The following is an 18541-nucleotide window of genomic DNA, read 5'->3' as shown; positions in this document are numbered from 1 at the left end:
CAACTCCTAGAATTCCCCAGCCAGCAATGCTGGCTAGGGAATTCTGGGAGTTGAAATCCACACATGGTAAAGTTGCCAAGGTTGAGAAACACTGGTCTATAGTGTAGAACGTCCATGGCCTTTCCCTAGACAGCTGCCCTGCATCCAACCCATGGGCATGGCTTATGAGGTAGGAGACATGTTCAGCACACCTCACTTCCAACAGGCTCTCTTTTTATAAAATTATTCACATCAGTTCGCACAAGCCTGCCAGAATTAATTTTCTTCTGCCAGATGCTTTATGATGTAGATATGGTGCTCTTCTGCATGCCCTGTTAACTGTGGACAGGCAGGACTTCTGCGGTCTGAAAGAGAGGGCTTGAACAGATAGGGGCATCAATATGCTTTGGTGTTTCCCAGTATGATATATTTGTGACAATCCAGCTTGGTTTACCAGGATCATAGGAAGCTGTTTTTAAGGTTATGATACTTGGCTGGATTCATGCATTTGCAAAGCCATAATGGAGTTGTCATACATGAGCCTAGTATTTATCTGCCTAGCTCAGTATTGTTTACTCTGGTTGGCAGCTGCTCTTGATAGGCTCATGCGGAGGTCTTTCCGATCACTTACTTATAACAGCATCACCAACTGGTACCTTCAAGAAGTGTTAGACAAATTGCATCTCATAATCCTCCTTTAGTCTTGCTGAATGGGGGAATTAGGGAGCAGATTGTCAAAGATCGAGTCCCAGATACTCAAGGAAGATTAACAGAGCAAGTGAAAGAGAAATCCTCTTCCAGTGAATGATGATCAGTCCTCTATGACCTTTTAATACTTTAACACTTGGGAAAATAGCAGATGCTCAATTTGCCAGTATGCACCTACATTTGCTAAAGCACCAGGAGTTTGTAAATTAGGCCGCATAGGTACATTCAAAAAGCAAGCAAGCATACATATTTGATGAGACTTTATTTGAATCTATCCCTGCACAAGTACAATCTGACATCCTGGAACTGCACATGAGTTTTGTCAGATACCAGTTTGCAGGGACAGCTGTCTGGTTGACTTACATATTTCTGCATTTTTTTCCCCTTCCGGCGTTGTTCCTGAGCAGGCAAGCAGAAGGCTGGGCTAGCTTCAGTCCTGTTTGTCCCAAGGTCCCAAACATAATGGGGCAATGACCCTCTGGGCCTCTTGCTGACTCTTTAACCCAAGTCTCAAGGGAAGAGGATTTACTAGCGTTGTTCCCCTGCCAAATTAAGTTTCATTCTTTTGTATGATTTAGCCCTTGGACTGACAACCATCCAATATTATTCATGCCTTTTCAAGCTAGCTGAGCTCATACAGTACGGTGTAGTAGTTAAGGAACTGGACTGGTCTATGGACACTCAGGTTCTAGTCCACCTTCAATCACAAAAGCTCCGTGGATGACTTTGGGCCAGTCACTCTCCCTCAGCTCAGTCTACTTCACAGGGTTGTTACTGTGGATGAAAAAAGGAGGCGGGAGCACTATTTATGCTGCCTGGAGCTCTTGAGTGAAAGCCAGGATACGCATCTAACAAATAAATAAAACTTCCTTGCTTCTCCTGCAGCTCCTTCAGTCATAAGGGGAATGACGACTTCACTGTCAATGTGTGGGGGAGTGGAGATTTAGTTCAGAAAGTGAACAGAAGTTGTAAACTTGCATTTGTTTCCCGTGTCCTGAGTCTGCAAATAAAGAAGAACAATAAATAGTACCTGGGGTCTCGTAAAGAGCTGGTGAGGCATGGGTAAATTTAGATGGTGACAATGTTGTGTTCCTAGCCCAGAATGGGGGAAAAGGTGGCTGTTGTAATAAAAATAATTGTGTAAAGGCTAGCTGCTGTGCAAATTAATTAGCTATGTGGTCAGGTCCTGTGATACCTGTGATAGGATCCTGCTGGTCAGAGAAAGGCCCTTGCACACCAGCATTTCATTTCCCAAGGTGATGGTTCTTCTACCAGATATTTCTCACATCTATTCAACACTGCTTGTGGATTTGGGAGCTGCTTTTATTTAGCTGTGATGGCTAATCATTATTGGCTATAACTCAGAGAAGCTCCCTATCCGAGAAAAGAGCAGCCTGGTTACATGGGGAAATTGAGTATTGTGGACAGCCTACATCAAGACTATTTTTAAAATAAGGATGAAATAGTGCTTTGCTAGTTCAAGGGCATCATAATTTATTTCTTTTAATCCATGTATAAGAAAAGGAATGACTCTTAGGTACTGTGGATTATGCTCCATGTCAAAGTGTGATAATACAATACTTGAAGGTTTATCTCTTAAGGTGGCAGTGGCGTAAAAAAGAGCAGCATTGGGGGAACAGTTTCACTTTAGGTGGATGGTATAGAAGGACAGCCAAGCGTGAAAGATATGAGTGAGTGTGTGTGTGTGAGAGAGAGAAAGAGAGAGAGAGACAGAGTGAGCCCAGTTATACCACCACTCAGTCCTTAATACTTGTTATTCTGAGCAGGAACGAACGCTGGTGACTCCAGCAAAGATGCAGCAATAACAGATGGAAGAAGCTGCAGCAGAATTCAGGGGAGGGGAGAACTGAAGCACTGGAAGTCCTCTTCTCTCTTCCCCTTTGGATGACTTGCTATTCTGTTGGGGATCAGGAGAGTCCCATGATCGGCTAGTCCTGGGCGGGCTCCTGCCTTTCTAGAAGAAACTTGGGGAAGGAGAAATGGGAAGAAACAGTGTGAGATCCATCATGTTCTCCATTCATTCAGTTTCTAATTTTGCATCATGCACATGTACAAGTGCTTTTCTTCCCCAGTCTGAGATACCTGCACAAGCAGTTTTTCTGTGGATTTTCCTACTTGGGGAGACTTTCATGTAATTGCCCCAGATGCTGAAAAAAATGTAGGTGCAGAATTTCATCGCTCCCCAAACAATCCTGCTCCGACCCGGAATAATCAATGTTTCTCTTTCTATAGGCTAATCTACTAAAATATTATTTGTTGTAGAGAATCCAGGAATCCTAGCCGAAAGTTCCTGTAGGAAACTTGTGGGCTTCCAGAAGAATCTGAATTACAACCCCTAACAGCCTCAGGCTGTTTTCCAGACCTTCATATCTTCACCAAGGTTTTTTGGATTCTACTGTTTGTCTCTTCATCCTGCCCATTTGTAAGACAAGCAGAAGAAACAATAAGCTCTGATTTCAAGATGGCATGTGGCTCCTGAATGTCTTTTGGGTGGCTGCTTCAAGAGTCTCTTCTGATACCACCAAATAAAATTGGAGAAAATGCACAGAACCTGTAACATAAACTTAAATAGGCCTGATGTATTTTTAAAGAATAATTAGCCATCCCTACCAACCCTGCCCCCCAGAAAATCCTGAATCTGAATGTGACATAAGCTTCTTGGTGGTGGCCCCCATCTTAAAGAACTTTCACCTCTGGAAGCATGGTGATCCAATCCTCCATGCTTTTAAGAAGCAAGTTAAATTGGTACCATTTTAGCATGCTTTTGGCTCTTAGTGTATTTGGATGACCATTGTAATTAGTTGAGTGTTAATGATTTTGATTGTTAGGGCGGGTTTGCATTTTGACTACTATCCACTGCCAAGAGTACGGATTGGGGTGGATTATAAATATTGTTAAATAAATAATAACCTTGCCTACTTTGCTTAGTCTGCTACAGAAACCCCTTAAGTGAGGTTGTTGACCACTGTAAAGACCACACCCGCCTACTCTTGGCAAGGATGGATAACCCAGAGTCTCCAGCAATCCCTCTGTGGTCGGTAAAGCAAACCCAAAGTGGGTAGGGAGAAAATGTTCTTCCCTTTTATAGCATGTTGTGGCCCTCTGAGGCCATAATAATTTTTTAAAAGTGCAATACGCTCCAGAGGAGAGGTTAGATTTATATGCCTTGTCCCCTCTGTTGGGGCTATAGTCTGGCTGAAACAGGAGGATGAGAAATAACAGAAGCAGAGCAGGAGTCCATATCTGACATCTTTTTTTTTAAAATCCATGCAGCTGCCCACCTAACTGAAGAGACTGGCAATAGCAGGGATCTAATTCGCAGACAAGCAATTTCATGGAGGATTTAAAAAGCAATGAAGAACCCCCCAGAGCTCGGTTGGAGATCTGACATATCGGTTAGACATTGTAAAGCCAGCCAGATGCACTGAAACCTTCTTCTCACAATCACGTTTCATCTCAGCAACTCGTTTGATCTAGCATCTGGCGGAGGGCATAGCTGTCCTCCCCCACCACCACGCCAAATTGCGACTTGTGGACTCAGCAGTGCCCTGGATGGCCGGTCTCGTGTCCTACTTCCAGCTTGCAGCCTCTCACATATGGACTCAGTTCACCAGGAACTTAGGATTGTTTCCTGCTCTTCTGCTGCCTGGTGTTGACTAGGTCAATTGGCATCCTGGATCCAGCAATACAGGAGCAACTTGACAGCCATCAATTGAGCCAGTTTGCTGACCAGGTGAGACCTTGAGTGGGGGGCAGAGAATGTCAACGTTTTCACAAAATAGCTGACTCTGGTCCTCATTAGTGATTGTAAAGAAGTCTAATCAAGGTTCTTTCATGTAGTTCTGGAAATCAAGGCAGGATTTGGGGTGGAGGAGGTGTGGCTTATCAGTATCTGTAATTAGGAATGCTAAGCCTGGAGCTAAGATTTATTATGAAAATGTCTCCCTGTTTGTCTAAGCTTTCCCTCCACTCCCTCTAATTATTTCCTTTCTCTCAAACTCATTTATATAGTTTCAGGAGTGGGGCTGGGGGTGTCTGAATATTATTAATAACATTAACAGCATTATTATTAGCATTGTTGTTGTACCAACATCTCTTGGTTGTTGGCTTTTATACTTTCTCTTTTTTTATCCATGGGTCACCTGTGGTTGCTGTTTTATTGTTTCCAGTCTGCACCATTGTTCTTATCATTTAAAAAGAGAAGAAAAGGAAGAAAAGAATAAAAATAGATGCATCGTAGAATAAAATGCTGGAAAAAGGTGGCTTTGTTCCTAAAATTAGAACTGTCGGGATTGAACAATAAGAATGGAATGTACGGGAGAAGCTCCAAAACCCTACAGCCCTTATCTTTTAGAGAGATCCTGAACAATCCCCTTTCCTCATTTGAGTTTAGGATATGTAAGGCAGCTGCCAGCACCGCTCTCCTCTGGGCCCAATCAGGGAGAGACAGTATGAGTAATGTGGGGAGAAAGAGAGGTTGGCGTGTCTGTTTCCCCTCCTAATCACCACACCTTCTCTTTCAAAAGGCTTAGGGCCCTGCATTTTGGAAACCTTGGCAGTTGGGTTTCAGCGCAGCTCCTTATTTGTGTGAGGAGTATGTTGAAGCCTAAATTCCCAATTGCCGCAAGCTCCTTCAGAAAATACTCAACCTCTCCCACCCAGACACATATAAATCTTATAGAATTTAAAGCAGTGTTCTCAACGCTTGTGACCTCTGGGTGTATTGGAATTCAGCTCCCATAATTAGACATTCTAGCTGGGAACTAGGCTTATTTGTTTGTTTGTTTCCATTTTTCCTCCAGCACCTCAAAGCATGCATGGCTGTGGGGTAAGCTAGGACAAGAGAGAGAGAGTGGACTGGCTTGAAGTCACCCGTTAATTTTTGTTGGCTGAGGGTGGGCTCATACTCGGAGCTCCCTATCCTAATCCAGCACCTTAACTACTGAAATCTAGAACAGGTGGAAGGCCTCTAATGAACACAGACTGCCTACGATAGTCATAGCCTGACTAATGAATTTTTATGGCATAAATTTTCATGGACTCTGGAGCCCTCTTCATCACAGTAAAGCTGGTAGTCTTTTCAAATGCTACTGCACGGTGTTTGTATTAGCTGCCATGGGTTAATAAATCCCCCCTTCCAAAAACTGGGTTTCTGTATCACACTAAGCCATGCATAGAGAATGCTAATTAGATGGCTTCTCACAATATATGATATAAACCATGATTGATAGACCACAATGGATGGGTGTGTATAACAGCCAAAATCAAACAAACCACACTATGGCTTAGTTGGATATGTGAATCCAGCCCCTCTCTTACAGTGGGTTGTACAAGTAGAAAGAGTGGGTGGCTACCCATTAATCATCTCTCCTGAACACTTGTTGGCCACATGTTCACTACCTGGCACACAAACTGGCTATGAATCCCAGGCTGCTGAGGCTTTCTGTGCCTATCACTCATGCACCAAACATGTGGCAGCCAAGGCCAGCAGGTATATTGATATTGAGGATTGGGACATGGCCCGCCTACTTAAATCTCTTGCCCTGCCACACTTGAGAGGACATTTATTTAAACAATTCAATTATCATGGCTAATACATGGCTGAGATAACTGGTATATGGGGTGGGGGTCCTGCAGTGAACTCAGCCTGAGAGTCACTGTTCCGTTTAGATAATTTAAATCTCTGACTTAGTACTGTTTCTGGGAGACCATATAGGTAGAGTTGCCCTTAGGTGTCCCGGAGTGTCGATTTTCATGGCTGCCATTTATTGGTGAAATGTCTTGTTTCTCTGTGTGAGACAATGGATATGAGCTGGTGCTTTGCTAGCCATGCTGCTGGCTCCTTTAGAGCATATCTGAAACTGAGCTTAACTACAGATGTCACGTCCTCAGATGTCACTTGCTGAGATGGGCGGCTATAGAAATTGAACAAACAAACTAACAAATCCTTATATATGGTTAATGTTCAAAGGAGAGAGTGTCCACAACGAATTGGTATCTGCCACTGATAACCTTCCTTCCTATTGAAATTATTTGCATTTTATACTGTAAATGTTTTGTTTTACTAATAAGTCTGGAGAAATGTCCTGATACTGACATTATCCAGGCTTATTTTGTGATGTGGTCCATGGGACTGGTCTTCAGCCAAGGCTGATGTCCTGTGGTTTTAAATCTATCCAAAGTCCATCCATCTGTCCGTCCTTCCTTCCTTCCTTCCTTCCTTGGAATGCATCAGCACATATTCATTATCTCTAATGGCATTATTTGGAAGTCATTTCACCAATGACTTACTACATTTTACTTCCAGTTGTAGTAAGCCAGCACTGCTGCATTTGGCAGTCCTCTTCCTCTTGTTTCTGAGAGGATCCTTTAGCTTCTGTCTCACATTCTGTCCAACAGCTCCACCGCATACATGTTTCCTCTTCACCCCTCTGCTCTGCCTGTTCCACCTCACAAGAACAACATCTGGGATGTTAAGCTGAAAGATCATCACAGGCCTAAGCACACTCAGAGTCCCTCTTCAGCCAATTGAACCCAGATCCATGCTTAAACTTTAGTGTGCCTTTGCTCAGGCTATCTAAGACAACTACCTAGGCAATTATTTTCAGGGAAGGAATAAAATAATAGCTTTGGGCCTTGAGCCAGTACCACTTTATTTCTCCCCTGCACTTGCTGGTGGTGGATTGAGACGTGGCCTTTGCCTGCATTGATAGGTAAGACTTTGGTTGGGGTTCAATCCCTGTTTCCCCAGAACTTCATGAAGACTTCCCATTCCTGCTTTGTAGTTTCCACACATTTTGGATATGCCATCCACTTTGGGCTCTGGCGATATGAATCCCGAGAGGTTTCAACAGATGTAAAGTAAACATGAAAATGACTTCTCTTCTAGGGTTGTCAGGTCCTCATCTATAGACAATGACCGAATGTTGTTCCTCTAGAGTTCTGATATAGGATATATTTTGCTTCCTGCCTTATTCCTCTGCTAATCCCCATGATACTGCTTCTGTGCCTACTTCAGCCATCAAAACTCCAGTTTTTCCCATAGTGGGCAGGGATGGAAGATATGGAGGATGTTTTTGTTTTGTTTTTTGTTTTCCCTTGGAGGGGTAGGTCTGTTTGTTTCTCCTTCAGCATCAGTGGCTAAAATAAATGCAGAAGATAGCAGAATCTAAGTGATGACCAGTCATTTTGGAGGCCCTTCAAATAAAGGATGCACTTCTTTGAAGAGAAGATTTATTTTAAAACGAGGTCAACCTGTTTGACCATCTAGCCCAACATAGCCTTCTCTGACTGGCAGTGGCTCACCTGGTCCTTTTACTTGAAGACAGCAGGGATTGAATCTCAATTCTCTTGTGTATAATGTAGGGATATGCCAAAGTTCAGCCAGCAATGAGAATCAGCAACAACTTGAAGGAAGGTAACAACCTGCACTGCAGATATCACCATAGTCCAAGGTCACACATGATGTTTTTAACATGCAATAAAATATCTTGTCTACTTAATGTTTAGGCATCATGTCAGGAGATTATGATGAGGATAGACATCGCAAGGCAATGGAGCTCCTTCATGTGCTGTGTTCCAACACATGTGCTGCCCAGGAACGTGAGAAGTGCCAGGAACTGACAGGTCACGTGGGTCCCATCAACTCAGGTGAGAAGCTTGGTGTATGAGCATATCTAGAGAGGAGATCTGAATAGTACAATGAAAAATTATGGCCTAGGTCCAGTTCATGGGTCTGTGTTGGTATGTTGTTGGATTGAATATTAATACATTAATATTTTTGAATGAACGAATGGCCAAAACATGCCTGCATGTTGTCTTATAGCTCCATGTGACAGAAAGACATTCTGATGAGTCTTGCAGGATCCTCTTGGCAATTTGAACTCCTTTTGCATTATAGAAAAATCAGGCTTCTAGTTCCTATCACCTTTGCCAGAATGAAAACTCTGAATGTTCACTGGGTTTTTCTTGGGAAATGCTTTGAATCAAGCAATTTAAATGTATCCACTCAAGCTGTGCAGTGGAAAATACATTCAAGTGGAAGAAACATCTGATTTTGATTACAGCTATATTTATTGCAATTGTTATGGTATTTATTGAGGTGATAGAATTCTTCTGTATATGTCTGTGCCTTTGGGCTTTAAATTGTCTTTAAATAGTTAGTTTAATGAGAGATGGTTTTTCTATTTTTCTTGGTTGTCTCTGTGAAAATTTATTAAAGAGCATAAGAGATTTTTCCTATGTACCAACAACACTAGGAAACCTGAATATAGAGAGTCAATGTGTATACTAGCAAGAAAAAATGATTTTTTATTTGTTTTATTCATAATATAGTGCTTTCTCTGAAATAGTACTTCATCAAACCCAAATTCTGCAGTTCATTACAAACAAGAAATGTGTAAAAATGCATAAACATGTGTATCTACATGGAGAAGGTTACACTGAGTCGAAGTCATAACTCACTTATTGCCCCTGCCCCATATGCCATGAAATGTTCAATTTGTTTTTCCCTCTAAATTACTAATACTTTCCTTTAAGTTTGCACTATTTTCAGCTTTTAAGTATGAGATACAAGGATTCAGAGAACCACAATATGGGACACATGCTTGAGTCCTTGGGATAGTAGTCAGAGGAACAGACACTGTTAGCTCCATGGGATCTGAAAATTTTTCAGCTTCAACCTCTTGTCCAATATTTTGACCAGTCAATAAATCATTCTCCTTAGCATTCAGATCCTCAAATTCTTTCACTTTTAGTCACTGGCCAGCAAAATCATATTCCAGTGTATTGTCCAGAATATCCTCCTCAAGGCGAGAATGTCTCTCTCTGTGGAAATCTTTTCATCTGAAACTAAGTAGTCAGAATTCTCTATTTCTGCCATGTGGTAAATAAAACTCGCAGGGGGACACAGATTTTCTCCAGCCTTTCCTTGCTGATAGCATATAGACAGAGGGATTATACCAGAAAGAATGAATGAATGTTGTGCATTTGTTGAACACAGATGGTGAGTATATTTTGGTATGAAACTATAAGATGGCTATACTGGCCCCAAGGACTAGAATTTATTGTGGGGTGGGTGGGGGGAGACTCCTTCCCCTTTCTTCCCAGTATAGCATTTTTTTACAGTTCCACCTCCATATTTAATCAAGACTGGCTTTATAATTGAAAGCTGGCTGGGTGACCTTGGGCCAGTCACTCTCTCTCAGCCCAACTCAACTCACAGGCTTGCTGTTGTGGGGAAAATGGGGGGAGGAAGAAGTATTAGGTATGTTTGCTGCCTTGAGTTATTTATAAAAATAATAAAGACAGGATAAAAACTAAATAAATAAATAAATAGTGTCCAATTAAATGTCTCTGCCAAGGGAGCCAAGAAATGAAGGATGCATAGTTTTTCATATGGAGGCCTCTTCTAGTGCTTGGCAGATCATGACATAGTCAAGTTGAGGCTATTTCTTCCAAAAGGTGGGCAGAGCAGAAGAGGGACTCAGGGACTGGTTTGATGGTAAGATGCTGCTCAAGAAACAGCTGAGCTGTCATGTGTTCTGCCTCCTAGCAGTTGGTGCTAATAGTCCAGGGTTCTAGGTTCTCTCAGCAGGCTGAGGGAGCAAATAGAATGAGGAGAGCTCAACTAGCCAAGATGTCAGATGACCACAGAAGACAACCTACCACTGACCTTTTGTCATGGTATCTGCCTCTCCATTTTTCTCCTCTAGAGATCCTGGTTAGTCTTCTGTCAGTGATTGTGACCTTCTGTGGGATTGTGCTGCTGGGCGTCTCCCTCTTTGTCTCCTGGAAACTGTGTTGGATCCCCTGGCGGGACAAAGGATCCTCATCGCAAACCCAGCGCAAGGAGCATCCCCTCCATGCTCATCTCCACCACTCGCCTTTTGGGGACCTCCTGGCTGAGCGGGTGGAACTGGGTCCTGAAATGCCGGAGAGATCATACCTCGATATGGATTCCTACCCCGAGGCCAACCTCAAGGTTAGCCAAACCTCCCCTGATCTCCCCGTGGAAGGCCAGACCAGTACCAAGGAAGGCAGCATTCCCAATGCCCACTCCCACCAGCAAGTGGCAAGCTTGGCCCCCACTCCCAGGTGAGTTGCAAGGAGGGGAGGAAGCAGCAGGGAAAGCAAAGCATTAAAGCTGAGTCTGTACAGGTTGATATTTATGTGGAGGATGTACATTAAATGCTATCTGTTATCTGTCTAACATTAATAATTGGTGCTTGGGTATTTTTGCTTTTCTTTTTCTGCCCCATTTTTTTTCATGTCACACATTTTTAAATTGTAAGCCTGAGGGCAGGAACTGCCTTATTGATCCGTAAGGTAAGAGGCTTTCAGTCATTGTCCCTTAGCCTGGATTCCCTGTCTGTAAAATGGAAATACTAGGAATAACTCCCAAGGACACAGTGAGGACAACGAAAATAATGCATGTTGCCAGATGATAGTCTGGTCCTCATGACTGCAGCATTGACATCATGAGACCCACACATAAATACATAAATAATTGACTCATTTTGCAGTATTCTGAAACACAGTGCTGCTTGAAAAGGTTTGGTTTAACTGTAAAAGATGCAGCCCTTCAAAAAAGTAAGTTTTGGCTTCAGAATACACATTATAGATATATGGATAGGTAGACTGTTCACTTGTACAATTCATTCAGCTTCCCAAATGTTTAGGGTTGGGGGGTTTTAATGGGAATTTGGACAAAGAGGAGGTACAGTAGCACAGGAGGAACACAGCTGGAATATAACCATGTTGCTGGTCCATAAACATAAGCAAAGGAAGAAGAACTGATTATTTGCCAGCTAGTCCCTCAGACAACTGGAAGATCAGTTTTTCCTCCTGCATCTCACAGTTCACCGATCTTTGTCCACGTGTCTCCTGTTTCTTGTCCATACTACAAGAAGCAAAAAATTAATACTAATTAGGGATATCATACTGAATCAGTTGTTTGTATATTGAATCAAATTATTAAATTTGAAAGAATAAAAGCACACCTGCTCTCTTTGTGGAAGGCACATACTGTATGCACATTACAGCAGGTGCCGTCACGCTTCTCTCTGAGAAAGGGGTGCCTTTTCCAAGACTGCATCTGCATTTCTTGACTTCACGTAGGCATGTACAAATCTGGTCCTTCTTTTTATACACTCAGAACGCAGTTGATCCAGATTTAGCTATATTTGGAATGGACCCCCTGAAGGCAATGGCGCTTAACATTAGTTGTGGCTAACTTAAATTTCAGTGATTTTAATGAATCACCTAACTCTGAATCCTACCATGAGTTTTAAATCAATTTAAGCTAAAGCCAGGATGTCGACAGTCACTAATTCTATCCTGGACAGAGGATTATTGATTTGTGGGGTGAATCTAATGGATATGTGGTTATGTGTGCCTCTGGCTGTATTTTTTTTTAACTGTTCCCTGCAGGTACAACACCCTACCACGTCCTGTGACCCAGCAGTTGAGCAGCCCAGACACCGGAGTCCATGGAGGAGGAGAAGAGAAGGTGGAGCAGGTGACAAGCATTGGGCAGATAAAACCTGAACTGTATAAACAGCGCTCGGGTGAGTCAGACTCCAAGAAGGGGGAGGCTCCAAGCTGTGGACAATTGAGCTTTGCCCTCCGCTATGCCTATGGCACAGAGCAGCTGGTGGTGAGGATACTCCGGGCTTTGGACCTACCTGCCAAAGATGCGAATGGATTCTCAGACCCATATGTGAAAATGTACCTTCTGCCTGACCGTAAAAAGAAATTCCAAACGAAGGTGCATCGCAAGACACTCAATCCTATTTTCAATGAGACTTTCAGCTTCAACGTCCCATTTGCTGAATTGCCCTCACGTAAACTTCATTTCAGTGTCTATGACTTTGACCGCTTCTCCCGTCACGACCTCATTGGCCAAGTTGTCCTGGACAACCTGCTGGAGATTGCTGAGCGGGACAATGATGCTCCCCTCTGGAGGGACATCATGGAAGCCAGTTCGGTGAGTGGGGCTATTGCTTGATTGGGGGAGAAGTGATGTCCCCTTGAATGATGCATTCCAGACTTTTGAGTTAAAGAGTAAGCTCTGACCAATGATGCAAATCACTCAAGTGATTAAATGCATCCTAACTGAATTAGTCACCAAATTCAGCAGTCTCATTTGGTTAATCAAGCTATTCAGCATTTGAATGCGGCATTTTAGCTTGGTGCGTTCATCAATTCAGTCAATCAATGCAGCTGCATAGCCCAGCTACTGTATATTCACGAATCGATAACAATAGTTGCCTGAAAAGGAGGGGGGGAGTTTTTTTGTAAACATTTCCACACCATGAAAGTCAATTTCCTTCTTTGACTGGGGAGAGCTCGAACGGGGGCACAAAGTAACAGTAGCACAGCTGTGCTCCATTGGTTGATATCCCTCCTGAGCACCATTCAGATGGTGGTAGTCCCATTTGGACTGAAGGCAAAATGAGGAAGGAAGCATTGCCCACATTCTGAGTTTGCTTCCTTTGCTCCCCGTGAAGACACTTTTGGCTGCAATGCAATGTTACAACTCCTAGGAAGAAGATATTAAAAAATAATTATAATAAAAGAAATAAAGTGGCATGGCAGTGAAGCAGCAGCTGGTAGGAGCATGAGGAAGAGTTTAATCCCTGCTAGCTTTCAGAATGATAAGCAGGCAGGGGTGAAACATTCTCTGCTTATTTGAAAAGGCAATTGCTGATTACGTTCACAGCAAATGGCAATCCCTGCCAATCATAACGGGACATTACTCTTTTGGAACAACTACTGCTAGGTTGAAATCAGACCTTTCACCAGTCTCAGATTCATTACTGGGATAAAGTGACTACATGCGAAGCTCCAAATCTTAAAAAGGTTAATTCGTCCTGATGTCCGGCTTTCAATTTTTTTTTCTTTTTAGTTTCTAATTCTTACAGAACTCAAAAGTATGAGGCAAATGTTCAGGCGCTATTCTGACCAGTCAGAGTGTTTAATCAATGAAAGCGCAGCTCTGATTGGCAGTTCGTGTGTACAAACTAGAGAAATAAGGGCAGAACAATCATAGGCCTACAGAAGAGATTTCCCATTGGTTAAACACAGAGTTTGGTCTGTGCTCCTGAAATTGTCTGTAGTCAGTGCCCATGGGAAGCATTACTGTTTTACTCCTGAGAAAGCACAGGGGATATTTTCAGGTTAAGATATGTAGTAAAAAGGATTCTGAATGATTGTTCCATATGCAAGCACTTAGTTATATGTGCCTTCACAGATATTGTGTTATGGACAAGGTCAGGAAAGCAGCATAGCTTGCTGGACAAAAGACTTACAATAGGCTTGATCCAAGCCTGCCTTTCTCTGTGAAATACGAAGTCTGTAGAAATTTGGTGTAACCACAGCCTTATCATTGTTGCTAGGCTCATAGTAGTAGCAATAATGATCACTCGTAAGGTATGCAGGAATAGTTTCTTCTTTAATACATTCCTAATTAAGGTGAGCTTTCATGGCTCATGAGCTTTACTCTTGGCCACTGTTCACTACCAGCTCTGTAGACAGCACACTAGTGCCATCAAGATTCAGAAAACTTCTCCACTCTGATTCCCTTTGCTTTTGCTTTCAAAAAAAAAGGGGGGGGTTCACTCATATATCTCTTCTTTGCTCCGTCCTCAAAGGTGTCCTGCTTCCAAAAGATAAGTGCAGGGATGTCCAAAAATGGTTTGGACACTTAAAAATGTGCACAGTGTCAGAAGAATGGATCATATAAAAGGATTTGTGTGGGCAGAGGTGAAGAATGGGAAATGTCATGAGCAGGGGAGGGGTTCCCTTGAGAGAATCGGTAAAACCAAAAGAGGATATGGGAGTGGGTGGGTTGCAGTAACCAAGGAGGTTTCTTGCAGACGTCCACCTACCTGTTGGGTTCTCCCTGCTCCTATTCTTCCCCCTCCTCATTCCTTCCCCTTGAGCTTTCTCAAAGAGATGCTGTTGGCACAACTCCCTTGCTTTTCTTCTTCTCCCTCTCTGTGCATATTTTTAGCTAGGCTCTTATTCATCAAGCTGGTGGCTAATTAGGGCAGTCAGGTGTGAGGCAGCCATTCCTCCCCACCCATCAGTAAATGCCCCTTTCCTCATAACTTCGGATTTCTCCTTTCCCATCAAGTCCAAGATTTCTGGCTTCTTTCCTTCTTGTCTACTTCCTTTCTCCAAAGGCCTGAAATTTCCTCCTGGTTGAATGCATTCTTACTGATTGTGTGTTTCTTCCTGAGCTTTAGCAAATCAGCTGCGGGGGGGGGGGGGAGGAAGTAATGGAACAGAGGAAGGGAGCAAGACCAAGCAGATGTTCCTGATGGGGTTATGGAATAGAGACTTACCCTGAGTCTTAGACAACTGAAGGAGGAGTGCAGTCTTCTCCCGCATGGCTGGGGAACTTCTGGCTAGGGACCAGATGGTTGTTATCCTTGTTCAGCAGGCTGAGAATGCAAATTGTGGCCCAACACATCTGGATGGGAGCCAGACTGAAGAAGGCTGCCTTAAAACTCAGTCCTGCTAAAGATTCCTAGGATTCTCATTTGGGAAATGGGATTATGTTGTACTGGGGGTGTCTCTGTCCAAGATATGCCATTCCATTTCTTCTTTTACCTGATTCCCAATGTTGTTTGTTTTCCCTCCTGCAAATCAGACAGCATTCCATGATCAGGGAGCACCCTGTCTTTTTGGGATGTGTGGGATTATCTATTTCTTACAGTTTCTCTCCCACCTACCCAGTCCTTTGTAGTGTTTTCTCCCTGTGCCTACCAGAAGTTCCTTCTTGTGTGCGGGTGGTGGTGTTTTAGCTACATATGCAACAGTACTTGCCTCCAAATATGGGAGTTAGACAACGTGGCATTGCATGAATATTTGAGCTTAACAGGAATTGGGATGGGTCTTTTTAGAAGCTGGATATGAACTGAGACGTAACAGACCCACCTTTTTTTGTATCTCCAATGCTAGTGGTGCACAGCTTGAGGCTGTAGGGCTACATGCTGCCCAGAGACTTCTAATTGATTGGATCGAATTGGAGTTACATCCAAATTTTGAAATCAGTGAGATTTAACTGAGAAATTATTTCAATGGGTTTATTCAGTATATCACCAGATCTGCTCTTGGCTATTGTGCTGCCAAGTTGCACCCAAGTTTAGACAGGAAAGAAGCAGTGAATACATACTTATAAAATATACTTTAGGGATTTTCCCTCTCCCCAAGGAATTGTCACCAATGAACATCCAGTGCAGTCCAGGTTGCACATGTCACAATTTATTCAGCTTGTCAACAACCTTATCACTTAAGAATCATCTCCACCTTACCAAGGATTTTTAAGAAGTGAGTGACTAGCATAACAGTGTTATGGGTCCTTACATCTCCTATAAGTGGGTAATTGATGGAAGAGCCATAGCTCAATGATAGAACACCTGTTTTGCACACAAAATATTAATCAATTCTTGTCAATTCCTGGTTAGGTTGGGAAAGATGGAGCCCTGCCTGAAACCTCAGGAGAGCTGTTGTTGTCAGTGTAAAGGAGAGATGTAAAATCTCTGCCCTCCCTTTTGATTTTGTTCACTCCAGTCAGGAGGTTAATATAGTCAGAAATCCTGTAATATTTATAGAGCTGCCACCGCTGTAGTGGGTACAGTATTACCAAGCTAACTCTTCCAATGTTGGAACATTGACTTGTTTCAAACATCTTTCAATGTTCCTGCTTTAAAAAAATGTATTTGTCAAATTAATGAGAAAAACTTGAATTATTTTGGACAGCTTTTGGTGGATCCTCTTTGCTCCTCTGGGCCTTCATTTTTTTATATGCTTCCTAGAAGGAATTATGGCTGATCTGATCCAGTGCATCTGTGCTTCTTAGGAGCACCCAAACTGCCTGGCAGGAATAGAATGTTGAAAGAAACATCCATTTGCTATCACTCCACCCACCTGATGCCCTTCATGTGTTACTCGGCAGTTCCTCTGTTTGATAGTGTTATCATATCCCCACCCCCTCTTTGCAGCCATATGCTGGATCAGATAAGTGCTTTCATGAAAATATAAGTATACATAAGAATATTCTTATGGAAGTTATAAATCCCTCTCTAGACTTGCTCAGGTTTGTTATCTTTGGTCTCAAGGAGGCACAGAATGTGGTTCCTGAATCCCCATTTTATCTTCATAACTATTCAATAGCCTAGGCTGAGAGATAGCGACAGGCACTTAACCACTATGTTGTATCAGTTCATCACCTGGGATGCTTTCAGGCTGTGAATTCACAGCCCCACACATCAAAAGGCAGCTTGCATATTATCTAGTCTTCCTCTCCTTAATGTATTTTCTCCAGCAAAAAGAAAGATGGAACACCCAATGGGAAAACAGGAGGGTTAAAAGTAGAAGTTGGTTACTTTGGTTCCCCCATATAATTCCATAACTGGAGCAAGGCAACTGCACAAAGTCTTTTCTGGAAACACCCTAAGTCATGACTTGCATAAATGGAATAAATCATGGATGAATCATCAAAAGCTTTTCATATTAATCAATGTCAGCTTACTTTCATAAATCTAATTTTTTTCAGCATTAGAGGGCCACTGTAGGGATGGATAACGGTGTACTAATGTCACAAGGGCCGGAAGGGAGTGACATTTTCAGCTCAGGGGGCAGAGGTTGCACCAAATTGATGTGTAAATCCAGTGGCTTAAACACCTGATTGATATCCAAGTTCAGCCAGCTACCTAGTTAATAGAGAATCCATTGTAAAGCTATCTACAGCTTCTGCAGTCATTATTTTAGCATATAATCTGAACGAAGCCATCATGTTAAACCTTTATGTAGGCCGGTTTAGTCTATTGTGTGAATTGAACCACTGCATTGCTCAGAATGATACAGGGGGAGTGGCTTGCTGGACTGACAGTCTTCTCCACGGAACCCCATGCCTTAGGTGTCCAACTAACAAGCCAAAAACCCACCATTCTAATTTGAGCCTCAATGCACATTTTGTCTGTTTTGAATCGGAAGCAACTGAACGAATAAACAAAATATGAAGGGCAGCTGCTTCCTCATCTTGCTTCTTCTCCTTTTCCTCCTCCCAGACATATCTTCCTGCCTTTGAGCCATCAGTGGTCCATCATGCTGGGTTCTCCGGCGCTTAGCCTCACATTCCTCTGGGGCTTGGCCTGGATGATGGTCAATTGAAGAAACCCTTTGGACCCTGATGATTTGGGAGTGCTGGGGAGGAGAAGGAAGGAGAAGAAGGAGAAGGGGAGAGATTAATTCATATTGATGAGGCTGCAAATGGGGCGGAGCTGGTAAAAGGGCATAAAATATTGAGGAAGGAAGCAATGCCCTGCCAGGTCACTGCGGGGAGGAGGGCTGAAATTCATCTGCTCCCTTTGCCTTCCCTTTCATCCTGAGCTCCTATTATGGGTATCCTTTGGGAAAGGGAAATGTTCTGGGCTGAAATTCCAGGGATTTGTCCATAGTATGAGACTGGAAATCCCAACCTGTAGGCTCCTGTCCCACATTTTTGTTTTGGAATTGGTTGGTTGGTTTACATCACAGCTGCTGTGCCTTTAACAATGATATCAGAAGAAGGAATGCCACAGGTTTAGCTTGATGTCCATGTGGGAAGTAGACCTGTTTAATTTCAGACTTCTGGTGGTGAATAGCATGCGGCATCAAGATAGTAGCAATGTAATATAATACTTTCCTTCTACGCAGATAATAGTTTTGATTAAGATACCCTTTTTAAAAATCCCTGCTGTCAGTGAAGTGGTAAACTTATACCACTGTGATTTTCTTCATCAAGGTGGGCGGTACCACCTCTAACTTCAGGTGGAGGTTCAGA

General features: G+C 42.9%; 1 protein-coding gene across 1 annotated transcript in view; it reads left to right on the top strand.

The window, feature by feature from the left end:
* The window catches only part of SYT3 (synaptotagmin 3), a 39518-nt gene that overhangs the window by 13501 nt on the left and 7476 nt on the right, over window positions 1–18541 (top strand). Inside the window, exons 2-5 of the mRNA XM_063300978.1 lie at window positions 3982–4441; window positions 8218–8358; window positions 10422–10803; window positions 12139–12694. Of these exons, the coding sequence (XP_063157048.1) occupies window positions 8223–8358; window positions 10422–10803; window positions 12139–12694 (1074 nt within the window). The 5' untranslated portion in view covers window positions 3982–4441; window positions 8218–8222. The remainder of the gene's footprint in view (window positions 1–3981; window positions 4442–8217; window positions 8359–10421; window positions 10804–12138; window positions 12695–18541) is intronic.

This window comes from Candoia aspera, chromosome 4 (assembly GCF_035149785.1).
Source record: "Candoia aspera isolate rCanAsp1 chromosome 4, rCanAsp1.hap2, whole genome shotgun sequence".
Taxonomy (NCBI): Eukaryota; Metazoa; Chordata; class Lepidosauria; order Squamata; family Boidae; genus Candoia; species Candoia aspera.
The sequence above is the reverse complement of the archived record's forward strand: the minus strand, read 5'-3'. Positions and strand labels throughout refer to the sequence as shown.